The sequence below is a fragment of the Halichoerus grypus genome, chromosome 11 (assembly GCF_964656455.1).
Source record: "Halichoerus grypus chromosome 11, mHalGry1.hap1.1, whole genome shotgun sequence".
NCBI lineage: Eukaryota > Metazoa > Chordata > Mammalia > Carnivora > Phocidae > Halichoerus > Halichoerus grypus.
The window spans coordinates 25,322,369-25,343,511 of NC_135722.1; the positions used below are offsets into that span (position 1 = coordinate 25,322,369).

The 21,143-nt window shown below is 50.2% G+C and overlaps 1 protein-coding gene across 3 annotated transcripts in view; it reads left to right on the forward strand.

Moving 5' to 3' along the window:
- ABTB2 (ankyrin repeat and BTB domain containing 2) overlaps nt 1-21,143 on the forward strand; it is a 171,485-nt gene that overhangs the window by 109,327 nt on the left and 41,015 nt on the right. Inside the window, exons 1-2 of one of the 3 annotated variants that reach the window (XM_036107067.2) lie at nt 17,456-17,546; nt 17,634-17,826. The exons of 1 other annotated variant lie outside the window; for it this stretch is intronic. Coding sequence is in view for 1 of the 2 variants with exons in the window: in XM_036107023.2 (XP_035962916.1) it covers nt 16,639-16,785 (147 nt within the window). In the remaining variant the exon portion in view is untranslated. Of the gene's footprint in view, nt 1-16,638; nt 16,786-17,455; nt 17,547-17,633; nt 17,827-21,143 lie in introns of those variants that run through there. One more of the 3 variants, XM_036107023.2, reaches the window with a different exon arrangement.

The following is a 21,143-nucleotide window of genomic DNA, read 5'->3' on the forward strand; positions in this document are numbered from 1 at the left end:
TGAAGCCGAAGCCATTGTCTTGGTTTGCTTTAATATTGCAAGTGTCCGATTCGTGCTCTCTGAACCTGGGTCGTTCATGCTTACTGTGTTCTTGGCAAAGCAGAGACGGCAGAGAGAAGGAAGGAGGGAGATGAAAAATACTGCGTCTGCCCTTCGTAAGCTACCCACCTCGGATCACAGAGAACTCCTTGGTCGAGCCTGAGGACTTAGGAGAAGAGCAGAGAGCAGTGGTAGTCACCAGGAGCCGGTGGTGACGGGGGCACGGACAGGGGACAGCCTCCGTTCCCTGGGCACCCACTCTACGCCTGGCACCATACTAAGCCTATAGGCATGTGGTCTCAGCCGAGCCTCATTCTTGCTTTCTGAGAGTGGGTCTTACCCCCATTGCACAGGCAGGGAGATGGGCTCAGAGAGGGTGTCATTTGTCTCAAGCCACATGGCAAGTAAGCGGTGCAGCCGAGCGTTGAGGCTGGTCCTGCCTAACTCACGAGGCCTGGGGTCCTGACCTGCACTGTGGTCGGGGTAGGAGGCTCTGGGAAGGGGGGCCCGTCGCTAGGGAGAAAGAGGATGGCCAGCGTTAGGGAAGCCACAATGGTGAGGCTGCACTCGTGAGCATTTCAGACTCTGAAGCAGTCAGGGTAGACACACACCACACACCCCAGAGTTGTGCAGGAGTCCTGGGCTCCCAGATTTAGGAGGGGTGAAGCCATGGCCCATGGGGAGCTTGTGATGGAGGTAGGCCCCCCCCCCCACCATGGGAAGGGGATAGATTTACTGGTGTGGGCGCAGGACCGGGAGTATAGAAGCTGCAACAAGATAGAATTGGATTGAATAAGAGCTTTCTAGCAGTTGGAGCTGTACATGAACTTTCTTAGGAGGAAGTGAGTTTGCAGTCCCTGGGACCATGCCCTCTGACAGCCACTTGGCGCGTTGGCTGGACGTGTCACACATCAGAGCCGTGATCAGCTGGAGCTACGGGTACTGGGCAGGGGGCTAATATAGATGACATGATGGCCACATGTTAAATCTAGCCCGCGGGTAAGCACGAGTAGGGCTGGAGGCCGTGTGGTTTCTATAGTCCCTTCTAGCCTCCGCTATATAAATATGGGGTGTGTTCTGGTTTACGTGCGGGGTGGAGAGTAAGCGTAGGACAAGTGGTATTTGTGTGTGTTTCAGTAAAGCCCTGGGATGGAGAAAGAATCTCCTGAAACTTCATCAAGGAGGTTAAAAGACTTTGATTCTTTCTCACCTTGGCCATCTGGCAGGTGACGGGGGGGGCTAGATAGTAAGATCTCCGAGGTGACAAATTGCTTCATTCAGCCTCAGTGGAGTTTGCGGCGTGCCGACTCGTGGATGCTTTGAGAATGAGCCTGATGCTGGGGGGCAGGAGATGCTTTCTCTGCCCTCCACTCACCTAGACCCGCCGCCCCCTGGGTGTGACCCCAGCCACGGGCAGAAGCTGCGAAGTAGAGATGACAGCTAGGATGGGGGCAAGAGAAACAGCCCTGGGAGGAGAAGGCTCATCTGCTCAAGCATGAGTGAGAGTTGGGGTGCTGTGTTGGCAGCGGCCTCTGCTTATGATGATGATGATCGTGGAGGGCGGCGTAAACAGAGCTGGGGTGCTGCACATGGAGAAGCAAGAAAAGGCTGAGTTAGCAGAGGGTTTGGGAGCAGCAGTGGACCCCTCTGTCAGTGCTGCTCAAATCCAAGAAAGAGCCAGCCCAGCTGTCTTGAAAGGACTTCCCTGAGCTGCCTCTTCTCTGGCCCATCGCCAGCACAGCTTCAGGCGGGGAGGGCCCGGGAAAGGGGTTTTGCCCAAAAAGGCTGATTCACTATTTCCACTGGGTCCGCAGCGGTCTTGGTGGGCAGATCACACGCCAGCCTTGTAAACTCAACTCTTCGTTTGTCCGTGTGACGTTTATAGCCCCATGGGGAGCTGGCTTTTTAATGAGCCTAATTTGAGACTGTAAGTAGGAGTTTGTAAAACAAACAGCGAGGGACTCTGGCCAAAGCCCAAAGTTGTAGTTTAAGTGCACGGGGTCACATACAGCTCTGCAGACAGACAGAGACTCGGCCATACCCAAGGCAGCCAGACAAAGGAGCTCCCCCAAGGAAAGGCCTCCCTCCCAAGGAAGCTTGCTGCAGGCTGTTTTTCCCCCAGAAACCTGTGACTTAGCAAGAGATCTTCCCATTTGGGTTCTGCGTGGAAAGCACTGGGAGTCCTGGGTTTCCCGGCGGTGGGGTGGGGGATGCCCTGTGCAAGTCCAGGGCTAGATGTCAGTGGGCCAGAGACCCCAAGTGCTCCCTGGAATTCAGCCCCATAGCCAGCCCTTTGAGGCCTCTGCGAGTGAGTCTGTCATCCAAAGACACATGTGAGGAAACCCCACATCTTCCTGGGGTTTTAATTCCCTTTTGGTGAGACCTGGGTTTCAAATGAACAAAGAGGTGGAAGGTGCTGATGGATGTCTGTTAGGAGGCCCTGATAAGGTCACCTAACGGTGGGAGAGGAGGTTCCTCACCTCCCAGGTAGAGCCCTCACTTGAGGACGCTTCTCAGTGCGAGAGCACCAGAGTTTGAAGTGACTCAGGGAACAGTGCCCGCTGTGAAGTCATGTTAGAGGTGTCCCTCCTGACTCACCCAAAATAATGGCAGTAAATGCTGTGAACCTCAGGAATGGTGTGTGCTGCCGCCATTGAAAACAATGATGAGAAACATTCTTTGGGTCCATGGAAAATGTCCATGAAATATTAAGTGAAAAAGGAGATTATTAAAGGATATGGTAGGGTTCCTTTTAAAAAATTAAAAGTATAGGGGCTCCTGGGTGGCGCAGTTGGTTAAGTGTCCGACTCTTGGTTTCAGCTCAGCTCGTGATGTCAGGGTCGTGGGATTGAGCCCCATGTCAGGCTCCCCCCTCAGCGTGGAGTCGGCTTGAGATGCTCTCTGCCTCTCCCTCTGCCCTTCCCCGCTGTGCACGTGTGCTCTCTCTCTCTTTCTCTCAAAAATTAAATTTTTAAAGATTTATTTAAAGTATAGATGTACTCTCAAAGCATAGGTGCATATTCAAATGCCTGAAGGATATAAAACCATAATGTCAGTGGTGATTATCTCAAGGTGGTAAAGTTACCACGATTTTTATTTTCTTTTTGCTTACCTGCATTTTTTGAAATTAAACTGTGACTGGCATTGCACAGATACTCACCTAGTAGTGGCCAAATGGTCTACGAGGAAGGTCCACCATGAAGCTTCCAGTCTGAACTAAATGAGGGCTGGAGTTGCTGTTGCCCCCCTAAGCCCTTAGGGAGCTTGGCGTTGTGGACCAGAACCGCTCTGTTCTTGGTGGGGTCTGAGGGGCATTTCCACAGCCAGCCAGAATGGACAGTCATCCACCCTTCATGGAGACATGGGGGCCCTGGGAGTGGGGAGACGGTTTTATTGTAGGACTTTCCACAAGATTTCATTCGAACAAAGGGTTCTATGGCATAAAAATAGTTTTGGAAACGGGATTTACAGAAATCATCTTGGTATTAGAGAAATCACTTCATCTGCAAGTCACAGGAAACCCGACCGTTAAGAGTCCGAATTGTGTCCCTCCAAAATTCGTATGTTGAAGTCCTAACCCCCGGTACCTCAGCGTGTCACTGTACTCGGAAATAGAGCCTTCAGGCACGTAATGAAGGTAAAATGAGGCCATGTGAGTGGGTCCTCATCCAATATGACTGGTGTCCTTGTAAGAAGAGATTAGGACACAGACACGGAGCGCAGGGAGAGCACGGTCATGTATCAGCCAAGGAGGGAGGCCTCAGGAGAAAACAGCCCTGCCAGCGCCTGAGCTTACACTTCCAGCCTCCAGGATTGTGAGAATACAACCTTCCGTAAGCCACCCAGTCTGTGGAACTTTGTTACCGCAGCCCTAGAAAAAGAATGCGCCGACCAACGGGGTGGTTTTTCTTCTGTAAAACATTCAGAGACAGGCATCTCCTGCTGGTAGTTAGCTGCTTGGTGAGGCTGTCAGAGACCCAGGCTCTTTCTGCTGTCTGCTCCGCCATCCTGAGCACTGGTTCTCATCTTGCTCTCGTCCCTTCCTGCGGCACCTCCCCTCCCCCCCCCCCCCCCCCCCCACTGAAGGACGGCGGGCCCTGGACGGTGCTCCAGCTTTTGCCGCAGGTGGCCTGCCTCCCGGTTGCACCTTCTTCAGGTGCTGTGTCATATTGGAGGTCGTCAGCAAAGCAGGAGTTCTGCCAGCTGGATGGCCTGTCCCCTTAGGTCGGGAAAGCAACAGTGTCCAGAACCCCTGAAGTCTTGAATTTATGTCCCATTGTCCGAAACCGTGTTGCACCGCTAGAGGGAGGCCAAGGAAGTGTCCCCTAGGGTTCAGAGTATGTGACTGTTCCAGACAGAATAGTCCGGGGTTCTGTTAGAAGGAATGGCATGGCATTGGTCACAGAGCCTTGGCACGGTTTCGAGCATCAGCGACTGTTTTCATACATCTTAGTAGGGAAAGATCATGGTGTCCTTCAAGATCCTGGGAGTGACCCAGTGAGGTCTGGGGTGTCCTCAGCCCAGAAATGAGCAATTCTGTAAGAGACCTCCTTTCTAGAAATTAGTTTCCTTCCCTGTATCCTGCATCCTTTTCAGCCCACTCTGGTGTTGCGTGATGCTGCTCAGCCATGGGTTGACCGGGACTGTTTGTTTCTCATAAAGTCTGTAAAATCCCTTTGGGGTTCTTGGAATAAGTGGGGGCTTTCTGAAACATCTTGTTATTTTTTTCCTCCTTAGCTCATGATGGCACATAGCAAAAGCCCTCTCTCCAGGCTCTGTCCAAATTTCTATTACTCCAGACCCCCCCCCCCCCGCCCACACATACACACGTATCCTACTGCATTTTAATTATTTGTCTACATGTTTTTCCTCTCCTCTAGAGCAGTATCCTGTGTCTATTCACCTCTATATTCCTAGTGCCAAGCTCAGGGTAATTAATAGGCACATAAGGGATATTTGCATAAGTGAATGAATCACGGGAATAGTAGCACAGTGCTAAAATTTCTGTAGCCTGCTCAGATACTTATTTCAAATTGGAAGCCATCAGTTAATCTTGACACAGGGTCCCAGGGCCTTAGAGAATGTGTTCTCTGTTGCAGAATTTAGCTGCTCACAAGCAGCCGTTTCTCTATGTGTGTGTGTGGAGTGTGTGTGTGTTGGGGGGGGGGGTGAGCTCTGTATGAGCAACGAAGGGGGCACCATCACCTCTGGGCCCTGGTGTCCCCAATGCACTCAGGACTGGGGTATCTTTGTTCGGACCCAGATTTCAAGGCATGTGTTGTAAAAATTCTCCCATTCTTCGTGAGTTACCTTTTTGAGCCTGATAGATTGAAATTTGCCAACTGCTTCAAGTTGACCTAGGACCATCACCAATTTTAAAGGTAGTCAAATACAGTTTTCACTTATTTGGCCTTAAAAATGGTACCTTGCCGAATATGAGTTCTAAAAACTACCATCTGCTACCTCTGTCTTTGACGTCGAAGTGCTTCATGCAAAAGCTGAAAGAAATGTGCGGCTTTATTGAGGTAAGAGCCCAGACAGCGGCCCAGGGTGGGTTTGGGACCGTGAAGTCCCGCAGCAGAGAAGGTGTCCTCGGCCAGCAGCGCTGCTCCTGGTGCAATTCACACACTGCTGCCTGATTTCTCTGTTGACATGCGTGTATGACTGTGTCACTCAACAGCTCGAACCCCTTCAGTGGGTCCGCATTGCCCTCAGGACCAAGCCCCAGCCCGTTAGACTCTTGTGGCTAGTACCCTCCCCCCGCCCCCCCCCGATCCTTCCCTGGGGCCCCTCCCCAGAGGCCTGTCCCAGTCTGCCCATAGCTCCGCACCCCGCCTCTCAGTCCCTCCAGGCGGCTCTGAATCAGGACAGGGGTCAGCAGGCCACATCCCACCTGACACCTGTGACACCTGTTTCCGTAGGGTCCCCAAGCTAAGAATGAGTTTATTTTTAAATGGTTGAGAAAGTTCATTAAACAAGGCTATTTCACGACACACGAAGATGATATGAGATGCAAATCTGTATTTATAGTTCCGTACACGGAACACAGCCACGCCCATTTGTTTGCATATCATACGTGCACAGTACACAGGCCGTGTTGAGCAGTTGTGACCGAGACCTGCGAAGCCAAAAATGTTTACACTCTGACTCTTTACAGAAAAAGTTTGCTACCCCTTGGATTAGTACTGGCTCCAAGGGTGGGTGGAGAGAGAGCAATGATCTCCATTAGCCACCTCCCAGGCTGCTCCAAATAAACACATCTCTAGTACAGATAATGTGCTTGCTCTATCGGGCCTCTCCCCAACCTATCACTGCCCCAGACCCTTCCTAAACAGGCTTTTCCTCTCCTTGGAAGACCCACTCAGTCCCTTCATCAGACTGGCATTTACTCGTCATCAGCTGAGATGTCCCTTCCTCCAGGAAGCCTTCCTTGACCACTAGCCCTGGATAGTCTGGTTTGGACACCCCTCCCCTGGGCTCCTTGTGCTGACTCTAGCCCTTTCCACACAATACTGACTTGGTTGGTATACTGTCTGTCCTCCTTCCCTAGACTGCAAACATCAAGAGGGTAGGGACCTTGTCTGTTCACTTTTCTATCCCAGAGCATAGCTAGTTCTGGCGCATGATTAGGTCATCGATAAATAGCTGTTGTATAAATGAGTGAGTGAACGAATGCAGAATAAATAACCCATCTTTCATGAGTAAAGCATGATTTTTTATCAGTGTAGACCACAGTGGTCTTCAGAAAAATAATGGAATAGATTGGCTTCGGGTCCATCCCTTCTTCCTAATGTGGTAAGTACTTTAATATGGTATCTGATGGTTTTATTCCAAAGCCATTGGCCCTGGGAACCAATGAAGCCATTTATAAGAATATTCCCATTTACTACACACTTACTATGTGTCAGGCATTTTGCTCACTTAACCTCTTTTAATCCTCAATCCTGTGAACTAGGAGCTATTAAGCCTTTTACACAGATGAGCACATTGAGGCTCAGAGATGTTAAGTAACTAGTCCAAGGTCACACAGCTAATAAGATTCCGAGCTGGATTTTAAACTCTCTTCTCTCTGACTCATGCTATTAAATCATCTGGAGAGTCTAATAGTCAAAACCCTTTGGAATGGGACCCAACGCCGAGTGAAGCAGGTTATATTTGTTAGAAGAACTCTAGCACAGTAAATTTCTGACTAATGCACTCATGATCTGTTAATAAATGCCTTGGCCATCTGCCCTGGACCTTGTGATATTTGCCTCTTTTTTAACCCCCAAGAGGTGTGACTGGTGTGTGTGTTTTAGGTGGTTGGCTTATTTATCCCTCTCCTCCCCTCTGGGCTGATACTTAAAGACTTCTCTGCTCCCCTCTTTTTCCTCCCGGCAGCGCTGCTCCCTAGCAGGAGATGTGGCTCCGGAACCAGTCCTGGCCCGAGCTTTGCGTCCTCTCCCATCCCCGTGCCCACCGGTACCCCCACACCAGTGCTGGCAGTGCCAGGCTCCTTTTCTCAATTGGTGATACTGGTCATGTGGTGTGAAGACTTTCCTGGCTGTCCCTGTCCTCAGTTATCATCACGTTGCCCCCTGCACCTGCCATGGCGGGTGCTGGAGGTCCAGGCCACCGTGAGGGCTGCATCATGATCACACAGACTCCGTGCAGCGAGTACACAGCTGGGCCGGTTATCAGGATGCCCAAGGAGTCTGACTGGTGACACAGCCCCTGAGCCTCCCAGAGTCACCACCACCGGGCCAGGGGAAGGCGCTGGCTCTCAGAGGGGCAGATTCTTAGAATGAGGCATGCAGAAAAATCTTATAGCAATGTAGAACAGTTTCTGCCTGGATTTCTTCCAAAAGGAATATCCTTTCTTCTTACTTTTTTTTTTTTCGTAGTAATAATTCTATAAAACAATGAGGTTTTCCTTTTATTTACCTTTTTTATTTTTTTGCCTCCATGAGCTCGCAATGGTTGTAATAATGGTTTTGTTTTTATTAAAATACATGTGGTCATTATTTAATCATTAGAAAAAAGTATGAAGAATAATGGAGAAAAAATTCATCCAAAATTCTCCCATGCAGAAGTAACTAGCTTTTGGGGTTCACGAGTGGCTTAGTCAGTTAAGTGTCTGCCTTCAGCTCAGGTCATGATCCCAGGGTCCCGGAATCGAGCCCTGCGTTGGGCTCCCTGCTCATCAGGCAGGGAGTCTATTCTCCCTCTCCCTCTTCCCCTCTCCCTGCTCGTGCGCACTCCTTCTCTCTCTCTCAAATAAATAAAGTCTTAAAAAAAAAAAAAAAAGAACTATCTCTTATGATAGATGACCTCCACTCTGGCTCTTAATATGTAACTAGATTATAGTATTTTTCTTTTTAACATATGCTTGTTTTCTTATATAAATATTTAATTTCTGATAACTAATTTTCTGCCATATTTGAAGTTATGGATATTCCTTTGCTCAGCAGAAGCATTGGTCACCCTCCTCATTCTCTAAGGATCTCCCTCCCTCCCTGTCCCCCATTTCCCTTATAGCAATCACATTTTACTATGCCAATAAATCATATGCATTGTAAAAAAAAAAATAAAGTTTAGAAAGCATGGGAATGCAAAACCTTTTTAAAACCCTAGCATAGAGAGAACTACTCTTACCCGGGTGGCTGTGTGCATTGATGGGGGAAAAGGCTGATATTTTAGGGTGATGACTGTGTGTACCACCCATGCACGCTGAATGTGTTGCCTTTATACAAAAGGGGTGCTCTGTTGGCCTGGGCTCACAGGAATTCATGTGCTCACCCAGTAGGGGTCAAGAACAGCATTCGACAAAGGCCCATGGTCATGTGGTGGCTTCTTTTTTTAAGAGGCAGCAGTTCCAAGGCTCACGCTTCCTGCACTCAAGTTCTTGATGTGTTACATCAATGCTTTGCAGAGAGGCCACCCAGAATCTCTTAAAAAGTACTCTAAACACCATGGAGATGTTTTTCCAGGGGAAAAAGCTCAGTAGGTCACTGTGAGTTTTCTGCCCCATACTGCCCAATGTTGTGACTGTTGCTGGTTTTTCCAGAGTTCACCTTTAGGTTTAATTTCCTGAAATTGATCTGCTTGGTTACTCTGGCTTTATTTTACTCTCTTGCAAAGAGGGGAAATGGCAATGAAAAGACTGCGTTTTATTAGGTTTTTACTCCCCACCCCACCCCCAAATTAAGCAACAATCCGTGATCTCTACTAGATTGTTCTTTTACGGGCTCCTAACATTCATCCTCTGGGTCTAGGACAGAACTGATCTGTGGCTTAATGAAACAAGCAGCCAGAATGCCGGGGAGCCAGCATTCCTCGTGGAGATTCCGGGGTGGGCTGTTGTTGTTCTATGGTGGCCCCCCTTGGGGCCCCCTGAGCATTGAGTGAGTCAGCCCTGGGGTTGGAGGTGATGCTGCCAGCTGGAGGGGTGGAGGCAGCCCCGAGGCCAGCTCCCCAAGCAGGTCCTCTGCCAGGAGGCCCAGGATGGTCACGGGCTCCAGAGGGAGGTGAATTGCAGCCCAGAATTCATGGTGAGGTTTGCTTTTTACCATATTCTTTTTAATCATCTTTTTAAAGAGAATTGGGGATGCTGGCAATGAACGTGTTGTACCTGAGCCAGCTTTGATCTTGCCCTGGGTTCTCTGGCCCCTAGCAACCTGGGCAGTCATAAATGTGCATTATTATTTTACTGTTTCACAGTGAGCTCCTCATCCCCTGGGCCTGACTGAACTGGATGACCATCTGTAGCCATTGGTGTTCTGATGACTTAGCCAGGGTCAGGTGTGAACCAGACCACCGTTGTTTGCTTTTAATTTCCTCACCCTGAAGAAGAACGGAAAGCGCGCTGCTAATGGGAATGGTGCATGCAGAAGCAAGTGTCTATCCCTGGGCTTGAATGGCGAGAGCCCCACGTGGGAGGGTGTGCCGTGGTGGTGACCCGTATGGATTCCAGTGTCGGACAGGCTGGGTCTGAATCCCACCTCTGCCATTTTCCAGCTTTGTGACCTTAGCCTAGTGACCCGGCCATCTAAACCTCAGTGTCTCTCAGTGGTACATGGAACTAGTAGCTACCTGCTGGGGTCTTTGTGTGGGTTCAAATGCTGGGGTTCATCCCATTCCTGGCTTAGAGTACTACTCACTATGTGGTAGCCCATCTCTATTCATTTTTTTTTTTTTTTTTTTTTTGGAGGGGGGAGAGGCAGAGAAAGAATCTTAAGCAGGCTCCGTGCTGGGAACAGAGCCTAATGTGGGGCTCAATTTCATGAGCCTGAGATCATGACCTGAGCTGAAATCAAGAGTCAGATGCTTAACCGACTGAGCCACCCAGACGCCCCTCCATTCATCATTAACCCATGGTTAAAACCTGCTTCCCAAACTCAGACCACACTCCAGTCTCCCCCTGGCTCTCATCTTCTCCCGCTTGAACTCTGAGCCTCATAGCGTAGTGGTCTCATCTTCAGAGGGGTTCTGGCCAAGAGTTAGATGAGCTTTCGATTATTCTTGATGAATCAGTTTTACATGAATGATGGACAGTTCGCCAGGTTTTTCCTTCTTATTTCCTTCCCCTCCCCCCACCTTGCCTCAACACTCACCCCCAACCTTTTTTGGCCTCAGAATGTCAGGAGAAATACCACTCGGTGAAGTTTTTCTAGAATTGACTGTCCTTGATCTCCATTTGCGTCTCTCTGAAAACTAGTCATGCTTTAACTTTTCAGCACTTTGTTTCAGTATGACTAATATCCAACACTGGGCATTAAACGTGCTATATATAAAATTCCAGATCAGAGAATGGAAACACTTTTTAAAAAGTAAAAAGTGTTGGATTATGTGGGCTATTTGGAAACCATTCAGTAGGGCAATATAATTTTTATTTTCAGAAGCTTATGGATTGAACCCCACCCAAGCTTCCAGCTCCTAAGAAAACCAGCACAATACACCCTGCCAAGTTTCCTCACAAGGGCAATAAAAGAGTAATCCTCAGCATCCCGGTTTTCATTTTAAAGAAACAGGAGACCAGCGGTGGCCTTTGCCGTCTTCACAAATGAGCTTCCCTGAGCCGGTTGCTGGTGGGTCCGGTGGGGAGTGTCGCGGGCAGGGGTGGGGGACGCAGGCTTGCACGGGGATCTGGGCCCACTGTAGTCACAGTGCCCTGAAAAGAACATTTACAAGTCTGGGGAGAGCGCTGGTAATAGCTTCTTGAATTGGGGCGGGGCGGGGGGGTGGTGAGAACAGTTATATTACAGTCTTGATGGTTTTTTGATGACTGGTCAGAAAAGCTGAACCATAAATCTATCCAGTTTTCACCAAAAAAGGACATCTTCTTTACATTTAAAATTGTGCGTGTGTGTGTATTGGGGAGGAGGTATGATAGCTGTGGGGGAAATCAAATCATAGGAAATCGTAATAACAGGGTCTGTTTGTTCCCGCTGTTCACACTTAGGACGTTAGTGGAATGAAAGCAGGGAGAAAGTTTTGAGCGCTGCACATCAGTGCTAGAGTACATAGACAGGCCCGTCGGAGCGTAGGGTCCCGGTGCTGGAGAAGATTCTAGAAGCCACGACTCTACCGCAGTGTTTCACAGAGACGAGAACAAAATCCCCATGGATTTGGCCTTTGGACTGAGCCCTGCTTCTGAAAAGCCTTCGCACCGAAAGTCTGGTTTGTCAACCCGGTGTGCAGTCCATCGCTTCTCGCTTGCTGCTTGCTTGGAGGAGCTCACACCCCGGAGAACTGAAACCCAGGCTGATTCCTGGCTGGCAAGGGAGGGCAAGAAGGCAGGGTTCCCAGGCCTGGCTCAGAGGCTTTCCCACCTAGCTCAGTGGCGCCCTCTCTGGGCACTGGCGGAGAATCTCTTAGGCAGGAAGTGTGTTGCTTTTCCAAACCCAGGGCTGGCGCAGAGCCAAGGGACCAAACTCACAAAACAGCTTGGAGCCACAGGGATCAGATATGCGTAGGCTTCTTGACTCTGCTGATTTCCTGGGAGGTGCTGGGGATTTCCCCCATTCACTGGTAGAACTGTTTTCGTCCCTAAATTTCAGAGAAAGAAAATGATCTGCTGTTACCTGTGGAAAGGTTATTTTCCCTTGTGGGGCTGTGGGGAGTCACTGAAGAGTACCAAGCCAAAGTAAGAGTACTGATCAGAGTAAGGGACGGCAAGGTTGGGACAAGACTGGTGGGAAGAGACAGGTGAGTATCTGGTGAGGGAAGAGAGTGGTTGGACTGGGGTCATGGCAGGGGCGGAGTTCTGAGACGCCCAAGTGGTCAAAGCAGTGAGGCTTGCAGTTGGTCCATTGATCAGGTAGGTGGAGGACGAGAGGGAGGCTTGATAAGGGTGACTCACAGGCTGTCCTTGTGCAACTGGGCGGATGTGGCGCTATGCTCAGGAGGGGACGGGGGAGGAGACAGCTGCGGCTTTGGGGAATGAGATAATGAGTTCCGAGATTCAGGAATTGGGCAACCAGATTGAGCAAAATTGAGTGAGGGAAGGTGACGGTTCTGTGTATAGATTGAGAAATGCAGAGCTTCACATGCAGCTAGAGCACATTCGAAGGGAACGTTGAACAGAGTTGCTCATATTACAGAAGAGGGAGGTAGAGGATCACTGCTTCCGACTCCGTAGATCACGTCGCGGGAATGATGGAATGATGCATTAGGGTTTTCTCTGTCACTTTCACAGAGTTCACAGGGATTGATCAGGGATGTCCTTATTAACTCATCAAGGGAAACAGTCCACCATGCTTGCTTTTTGATTAGGACTGAAGTAAATAATTTTTCCTAAGGATTTTACAAAAATGGGAGAAAAAAAAGAGATGCTCTTTCTTTTTTTCTTTTCTTTTGGTTGTGTGTGTGTCTGTGTGTGTGTGTGTGTCTGTGTGTGTGTGTGTGTGTGTTAAATCCCTTTCTCCAGAATGGCCTTGTGCTGGGCAGCCCCTATCATAAAGCTGGGATTTTATGGGGCAAAGAAGACGCTGAAGTGTTGAGAGGACATAAAGATATTCCTTCTCCACTGAGAGCTGTGAGGAGCAGGCTTATATGAATTTCAGATTGACATAAAAAAGGCTTTCGTAGGGGCAGATGTGGAACGCAAGTTGTGGAGCTGCATTCTGGAAAGATCCGAGGGAATAAGGGGACAGCCTCCGTCTGCAGACTTCCACGGGAGGCCTCCGGGGATCCTTGGCAAGAGGTGCCCGGGGAACCATTAAAAGGAAAGTCCCATTTCTGGGTCTTAGTTTCTCTTTCTTCCTGTCAAACCCCAGGCCCACACAGAATGGAAGCCCTCTTCTCGCAAATCCCCTGGGGCTGTTTAAAGGACGAGGCGGCGAGATTGAAATTCTAGCCCCAGTTCAGTGTCTGCCCCTCAGTAACCTCAGGCTAGTCTTCTGGGGGCCTCGAGTTCCTCATCTGCGAGATGGGTGCAGAGTCCGTCATGAAGCTTGGGGGATTAAAGGGAATGGTGTGTGCCCGGCACACAGGAAGCCCTCAGTGAAAGCCGGACGTGGCCGTTACCCTGCCTCTCGCGCTGGAAGAACGCGTTGCTCAATGCTGAATGTCTCTTCAAAGCAAAAGGTACTAGGCAAAAGCTGTGGTGCCATCAATGATTGTTATTAATAATAGGTTCATAATTACTTTTGCCACGGTATTAAGTGAAAGCCCCTGTGGTGGGCGATGACTAGGAAGGTGGGAGCTGTTATTAATGGACCTGCCAGCTCCCGTTACTGGGTCCAGTGATGTAATCTTTCTCTCTGGGAACCCTTTGACAAATCTGCTGAATTTCCCATTCCCTTGCCCTAAGCACTGTAAATTTGATCCACATGTCCCCAGCGTTGTTTCTGTAGATTAATAATGAAGAAGGGAGGGGAGCAGAGCCGGCGCAGGACCTGTAGATGTGTGGAAACTCTCCCAAATGTTTGGGCTGTCTGTGGGTTGGAGCGTGCGTGCATGCGTGTGTGTCTATGGGTTGGAGCATGCGTGCGTGTGTGTGTGTGCGTGTGTGTGTGTCTATGGGTTAGAACGTGCGTGCGTGTGTGTCTGTGGGTTGGAGCATGCATGCGTGTGTGTGTCTGTGGGTTGGAGCATGCATGCGTGTGTGTGTCTGTGGGTTGGAGCGTGCGTGCGTGTGTGTGCCTATGGGTTGGAGCGTGCATGCGTGTGTGTGTCTGTGGGTTGGAGCATGCATGCGTGTGTGGGGGGGGGTTGGAGCGTGCATGCGTGTGTGTCTGTGGGTTAGAACATGCATGCATGTGTGTGTGTCTATGGGTTGGAGTGTGCGTGCATGTGTGTGTGTCTATGGGTTGGAGCATGCGTGTGTGTGTGTGCGTGTGTGTGTGTGTCTATGGGTTAGAACGTGCGTGCGTGTGTGTCTATGGGTTGGAGCGTGCATGCGTGTGTGTGTGGGTTGGAGCATGCGTGCGTGTGTGTGTCTGTGGGTTGGAGCGTGCATACGTGTGTGTGTCTATGGGTTGGAGCGTGCGTGCGTGTGTGTGTCTGTGGGTTGGAGCGTGCATGCGTGTGTGTGTCTATGGGTTGGAGCATGCGTGCGTGCATGTGTGTGTGTATGGGTTGGAGCGTGCATGCGTGTGTGTCTATGGGTTGGAGCGTGCGTGCATGTGTGTGTGTCTCTATGGGTTGGAGCGGGGGTGTGTGTGTGCGCGTGCACATGTGTGTATGGGTTAGAGTGTGCGTGTGTGTGTGTGTGTGTGTGTTGGAGGGGAGTGAATTCTCTTTTGTTTTACTTGTTTTAATTCTCAGAGCCAGCTGTTCCTAATGTGTTTGCATACTCAGCCGTCAGGGAGAGTTTCTGCTTTGGGGCATAGGGCTAGGGGGCAGGGGGAACCCCATCATGCCCTCCTCCTTCTCCCATTGGAAACAGTGCTCTGAGGAAGTGCTTTGATGCCCTGCTGTGCCATGTGGGCACCAGATGTGATGGGAGGGGCCACCGCCATGCAGGAGGGGTGACGGGGGACTTGGGGGGCAGTGAGGCAGCGTGGAGGAGGCAGGCAGGCTGGGTCAGGGAGAGGCCAGGTGAGGAGGGCAGGGCGGACTGTCAGCAGAGCCGTCGGAGAACACCGCCAGGGTCTGGGCAGGAAGAAGACTGACGTGTGTGTTTGCCTTCCCCCTACCCCGGCCGTGGAACACAGTGGGGGGCTTCTTGGGTGAACCGGGCAGGGATAAGAGGGCCATAGGTGAGCCTTGGTGGGGTGCTCCTTGGATGTGGGCTTCCAAGAGGGGAGAAGTGTACCCATTTGAAAGCCTGCCACATCCAGACTCAGCTCCTAGCTCTGCCACTAAGTTGAACAAGTTATTCAAACTCTCTGAACGTCAGTCCCCCAAGATCTAAGTTGGAGACAACAGTGCCTACCTTGTAGAAAGAATAAATTCGTGGTGTAAATTAAGCCTCCATTCCCAGCACATAGCAGAAATAACAGCAACAGCTCCAGAGCCCTTCCTCAGAGGCATGCACTGGTGCAAGCATGGACATCCACAGCTTAGTTCGTCCTCACGGCCTCACTACGAACCAGGGGCTTGTCTTACCCTTAGCTACGGCGCAAGGAATCCGAGGCACAGAGAAGGGAAGTCACTGGCCCGAGATCACACCGCTGGTTAAGTGATGGAGCCAGAATCAGGAACCCAAACATTCCGGCTCCAAGGCCCTGTCTTGACTGTTCTGCTTCACCTTCTCTGGCTGTCGCCATCCTCATTACATTTCTGTGTGCAGGGTAGGGAATTCTCACACGGATTTGGCCACATCCCAGGGGTTCTCCAGCTATCTCAAGGAATTTTAAGAGATCTTCCCAAAAGTGACCGATTAAATTCCTGTGGGTATTTTTCTTTAAAAAAAAAAAAAAGTTCAGGGGGGTGTGGGACAAAGATGCATTGACCGAAGAAACGGCAGTTACCAAAGGCTGGGAATCTCTGTGGCCATGGGCTCTTAAGAACCAACATGTAATTTTAAGCCGGTCTGATTTTGCTTTTCTGGTGCTTTCTAAGAAGCCACACAAATTTACAGGCTGTCACCCTCCGGGATTGATTCTGACAGCTCTGTCCCTCTGGCCCTGAAGTGCTAATGAAAAACACTAATTGGACTTGGCCAGTGGCTGGGATGCATCCCCTTTCTCTGTGGTTTGTCCTCGTCCCTTTCTTGGCAGGAAGAGGGAACGGGGACAGCATGAGGCAGTGGGAGGACTCGGAGGGGGTTGGTTCCACCCTTCAGGTGGGCACGGTGGGCATTCACATCCCCTGAGGTCCGTGAAGGCAAAGCCAGGTCTCTTTGTCATCCCAGCGTCCTGACTGTCACACAAGGCCTGGGCCGAGGGAGACACTCTCGATAGTCAGTGAATGAAGAAGTGAAGGAATGAATGAATTCTTATATGGCCCAGAAGCTCAGGTAGGCCAGTTCCTTCTGCAGCTCCAAGAAACCACGTCTACAAGTGGGCTGCTCCTCATTCTGGCTTCTGTAGAACTCAGATGTCCTCAAGTGCTGCTTTGACATTTGCCCACTGACTACCGCCCCCCCACCCCCTCTCTACCAGAAGCTGCAGGGCTGGGCCTGTGGACCTTTGCTTCCTTCCTGAACTTACCTGTCTACCTGTTTCCCCACAGGTGTCCTCTCCCTCCCCGCGTACTTCAGTCCTTACAACGGTGGGTCCCTGGGCCACGACGAGCGAGCCGATGCCTATGCTCAGCTGGAGCTCCGGACCCTGGAGCAGTCCCTCCTGGCCACCTGTGTGGGAAGTATTTCAGAGCTGAGTAAGTGTGGTGCATCCCAGTCTAGCTGGCTCTAAGGGGCAGGTCGGGTAAGAGTTTGCCTTCTAGATTCCGGCCTCCTCCTCCTCCAAACTGTCTCTGAAAGCCAGATACTTCTAGGCCAGAGATTGCAAACTGGTGGCCCACAAGCATGTATGGTTTGGTTGGCACGTGGGCTGAATCATACGCAAATCTGGATCTCTGGTTTCTCTTGAAAAATCAGATGACCTAGTGCCTCCGCACCCCCTTCCTGCAGTGCAGCGATCAGGGGGAGCTAAGTAGCAGCAAAGTGGGCAGCATGTGTCCCCTACATTGTCATATAGCTCAGTGTTTTATAGCTGGCCTGATTCGTTCATTCATTTCACCTGCCTGGCCCACAGTGCTCTGCATTTACAACTGCTGTTCTTTCTTAAAGTGCCCCCGGCAATCTCAGTGTAGAAAATGGAAGATAAAAGCAGCGTGAAGTTGGTTGTGCTGGGGTGGCCTCAGCCCTGCAGTGGCCCTGGGCTTCTCCTGGCATCCCAGGGCCCTGCGGAACACAGTTAGAAACCCCTTAGGCTAGGGCATTACTGTTGGGCAACTGCTTCAAAAGAGTGTGTTAGGCAAGAAAGCTCATGCATCTCCTGATCTCTGTCTCTCTCTCATTGTCCCAGTTGTTTAAGAAACGAGCCTGCACACTCCTCCTCTGTTCTCCTTTGCGGCCGCATGAGACTGCCCTGTGGCGGGCGGGGACACACGGGTCGAGGTGCATGGCGTGGAAACAGGTGCAGTTTTACTCTGCTCTAGCCCTTCGCATTTGTGATTTCCTTGAGCTTTCTGAACAGTGAATGGCAACCCTTTTGTTTCTTCAGGACACTGCTTTCTCCCTCCCTCCATCCTCCTCCTTCCCAGAGCAGGAAAGAAAGTGCCTGGTTCAAGGTCACAGAGCAGATGCCTCCTAGGGCTGGGAGAGAAGGCAGGACTTCCAGCTCTGTCTCCTGGGGGCATCACAGAAGTCAGGGCTGGTGCATGGCTGCCCCGGGACCCTGTAGGAAGTGGGCTCAGGTATGTCTGGCTTAAGTGGTCACCCTTCTACTTGCTCGGGGCTATGGGCTTCCTAGACGTGGCTAGCAGCCCGGCCACCAGCATCTCAAGCAGCCGACATCAGGATTGGAGTCTGATCCTTTGCCTTTTACCATGGCCGCCTCTGTGCCCATGATAATCCACAGCCAGGCAAAGGGAGAACCATTCAGAAACTTCCCTCAAGGGAAGGGCTTGTCATCATTCTGCCCTTATCATTCAGCCCCTATTGGTTCTACCTTCTAAAAATATCCCAAGTTTTTGTTTGCCCCTTTTGCCATCTCCACCCCTATCAACTCAGCCCAAACTAGGGCCATGTCAAACACAAATTGGATTGTGTCACTCATCTGCTCAATAACCCATCCTCCATGGCTTCCCAGCTCACTCAGTGAAATCTAAAATCCTCCCCATAGCCCAAAATCCAATATATAATCTGGCTTCGTCACCTACTACTCTTCTCTTGTGGACCGTGCTCCCGCCACCCTGGCCTCCTGGCCAAGATCCTCCCTCCCCAGGGTCTTTGCACTGGCTCTTCCCTGTGCCCGTGACCATTTCCCCCAGATACCCGACTATGTTGGTGCTTCATTTCATTTTCTTCAAGTCTCTGCCCAAATGATACCTTATTAGACAGGCCTTCCCTGAGCATCCGCTGTATAGATGAGCACCCCATTCTCATTCCTCAGTCTCCACCCCCTTACAACTTTAGTTCATTCAAAGCACTGGTCACCACTTAAAATGTATCATATATTTACTTGTAAATAGTTTGTCATTTCTTTCCCCTGACTAGAATGTCAGCTTCATGAGAATAGACTTTCTCTGTTTTATTCCCTGCTGTACCATATTCCCACAAGTAGAATAGTACATGATGCTGTGTGTGTGTGTGTAAAGGAATGAGTTCTGTATTGTCCAGTGTTTGCCTCCCAAAACCCACCAAAGATGGGCCCACACACTGGCCCAGCTCCTTGGGGCAAAGGAAAGAAGCATCCCCTTCGCATCTTTTTACAGATGACTGAACAGGCTGGATCATATGCCATGTTGCCCCACCTCCCCACCCTGAAACCAGGGTTTTTGCTAACCCACAGTGAAGGAGGGAGGAGACGAAGGTGGAGGCAGATAATGCAGATTTTCTCTCTGAGACTAAAGAACTTAATGAGGCTAGTGATACTTGGCACTGAGCTCCTTGTACCTAAAAGTTTACCGCAGGTTTAACATGCATTTACTCCCTGCACCTAGCCAGGACCAGCCTGCCAGGTGGGTTTGGAAGTTTCTTCTATCAGGCCCAGCTGCACAGGGAATGTAGGCACTTGTATTTTTCTCTGTCCCTCTCTCCCCACGGAAAGGTAAATGGGAGGGAGTACAAGATAAACCTAAGCATTTCTTTTTAAAGGTAGCCAGATGGCATAGGCCTCATTTTGAAGACAGAGTTACCTTGCAGATCTTGCCTGCTTTTATTTGATGGCTCATCATGAGGGTTGGAGAGATGAGGAGCCCGCAGCACCTCTCACCGAGGCTCTCCTGATCAGCCAGCAGCGCGGGCTTGCTTTTCTGTGCCTTGTGGGCATTTCTGGGCTTCAGACTGAGGTTTCATCGAGCTTGGGATCAGCTGATTCTCAAGTACAAGGACATTTCTGGAGCAGCTCTGAGCGCTCACCTGCACGAAAGCAAGAGTGCAGGCCAGTCTGGGCCATGACTTCTCAAGTCAGCTGTGGTGACGTGCCCGGATGCCATGCCCCGACTCTGTTGCAGACTGAAATCTTTGTAAAATAGAATAGAAAACGCATGTCGAGAAACATGAAACCAAAGACATGTAAAAAGCAAGCCAGTTTTTAAAAAATTATTAGATCACTCTGTCAAATTGCTGTGAGACTTTTTTAAAGCTCACTCTCAGTTTCTAAAATTAGCTTATTTTGACCCAATCACAAACAGTAACAAACAGTTTGCAGCCCTGTCCCAGTGCACAGACCACTTTCATGGAGCCATGGCCCAGAGCATGCGTCTGGGATTCAGGGTCCCCAGGTCGAGTCCTGGCTGGTTCACTTACTAGTACAGCCGGGACAAATCATTTAACTTCTCGGAGCCTGTTTCCTCATTTGTAAAATGGAAATACCTCCCTCACGGGGAAGTTGTGGAGATTAGATGAGATCTAGTCTATTTTTCCCATCTCTTGAGCCTAGAAAATATGAGGTGGCAGGGAGGAAGATCCCCCCCGGGGAGAATACCCAAGGCGAGCGGTTGGCTTTGGCCCTAAAGGAGGACTGCCGAGCGGTGTGAGTTTTTGTATGTGTGATCAGAGTTGTTTGCAGGCATCTGCTTCTTGGTCTCTGAGAGACTGATGGCATGCAGCTGGGCCTGGAGTGGGGAAGCCGGGGACCTGCATCTCCAGTGGCCATTCTGCTGCCTTTGTGGTCCTCCCCCTGCCCCGACCCCAAATCTTTGGAAGGCCTCTCTTTGTACTCCGCTTCCTTTTAGGGAATGCTTAAGAGTCGCTTCCATTTCTTCTTGATTCTGGCTGGTAAGTGCTGCCAGAGGGTTCTACACCAATAACAATAAAACAATCATAAACATAATTAATGATAATGGCTTCTCCCTTGTCAAGCCTTTGAAGTGTTTCCACAAGGTCTCTCTTAGATGCTATCAGGGACTCTCTGACTTCTCCTCCTTGTGGTCCTGTGATGCTGCCAAAAGTTACGACATTTTGACCTGGAGAAATGGAAGCCCGGTTTCAGCTGATTGCAGCTAACTTAGCTCTACAACTAGCTGGCGTGAGGCGGGTTGGTCTGGGGGTTGTCGATGCCAGTTTCTGCCACCCAGGAGCCCGAGGGCAGGGCTGGGACCCGGCATCTCAGGGCTCAGACTCCTCGCATCCTGGGAAATGTGGGGCAAGGCTTGACTGTCTGGAAAAGAATCCTGGAAGGAAGAGCAGCGTGGAAGGTGGCCTGGAGGATAGAGGAATAATAGTAATAGGGCATTAATGATAATGGTGTTCTATTTCATCTTTACCAAGTACTCTGCCAAGCATGATGTTGTGTGTTTTACACTTATTTACTTGAATCCTCACAATTTTGAGGTTAGATAGGTAGATTCCATTTTACAGATGAGGAAATGGAGGCTCTGATGAGAAACTTCTGTAAGGCATATGGTTGGAAAGAGCAGAGCCCTGATTGGAAGCCAGGCGTGGCTGACTCTGGAATCTGGGCTCTCGTCCATTAACCTGGTGATTCCGTAACCTCACTGCATATGAGAGTCACCAAGGGAACTTCTACAAAAGAGGATGCCCAGACCAATTAAATCAGTCTTGGGGA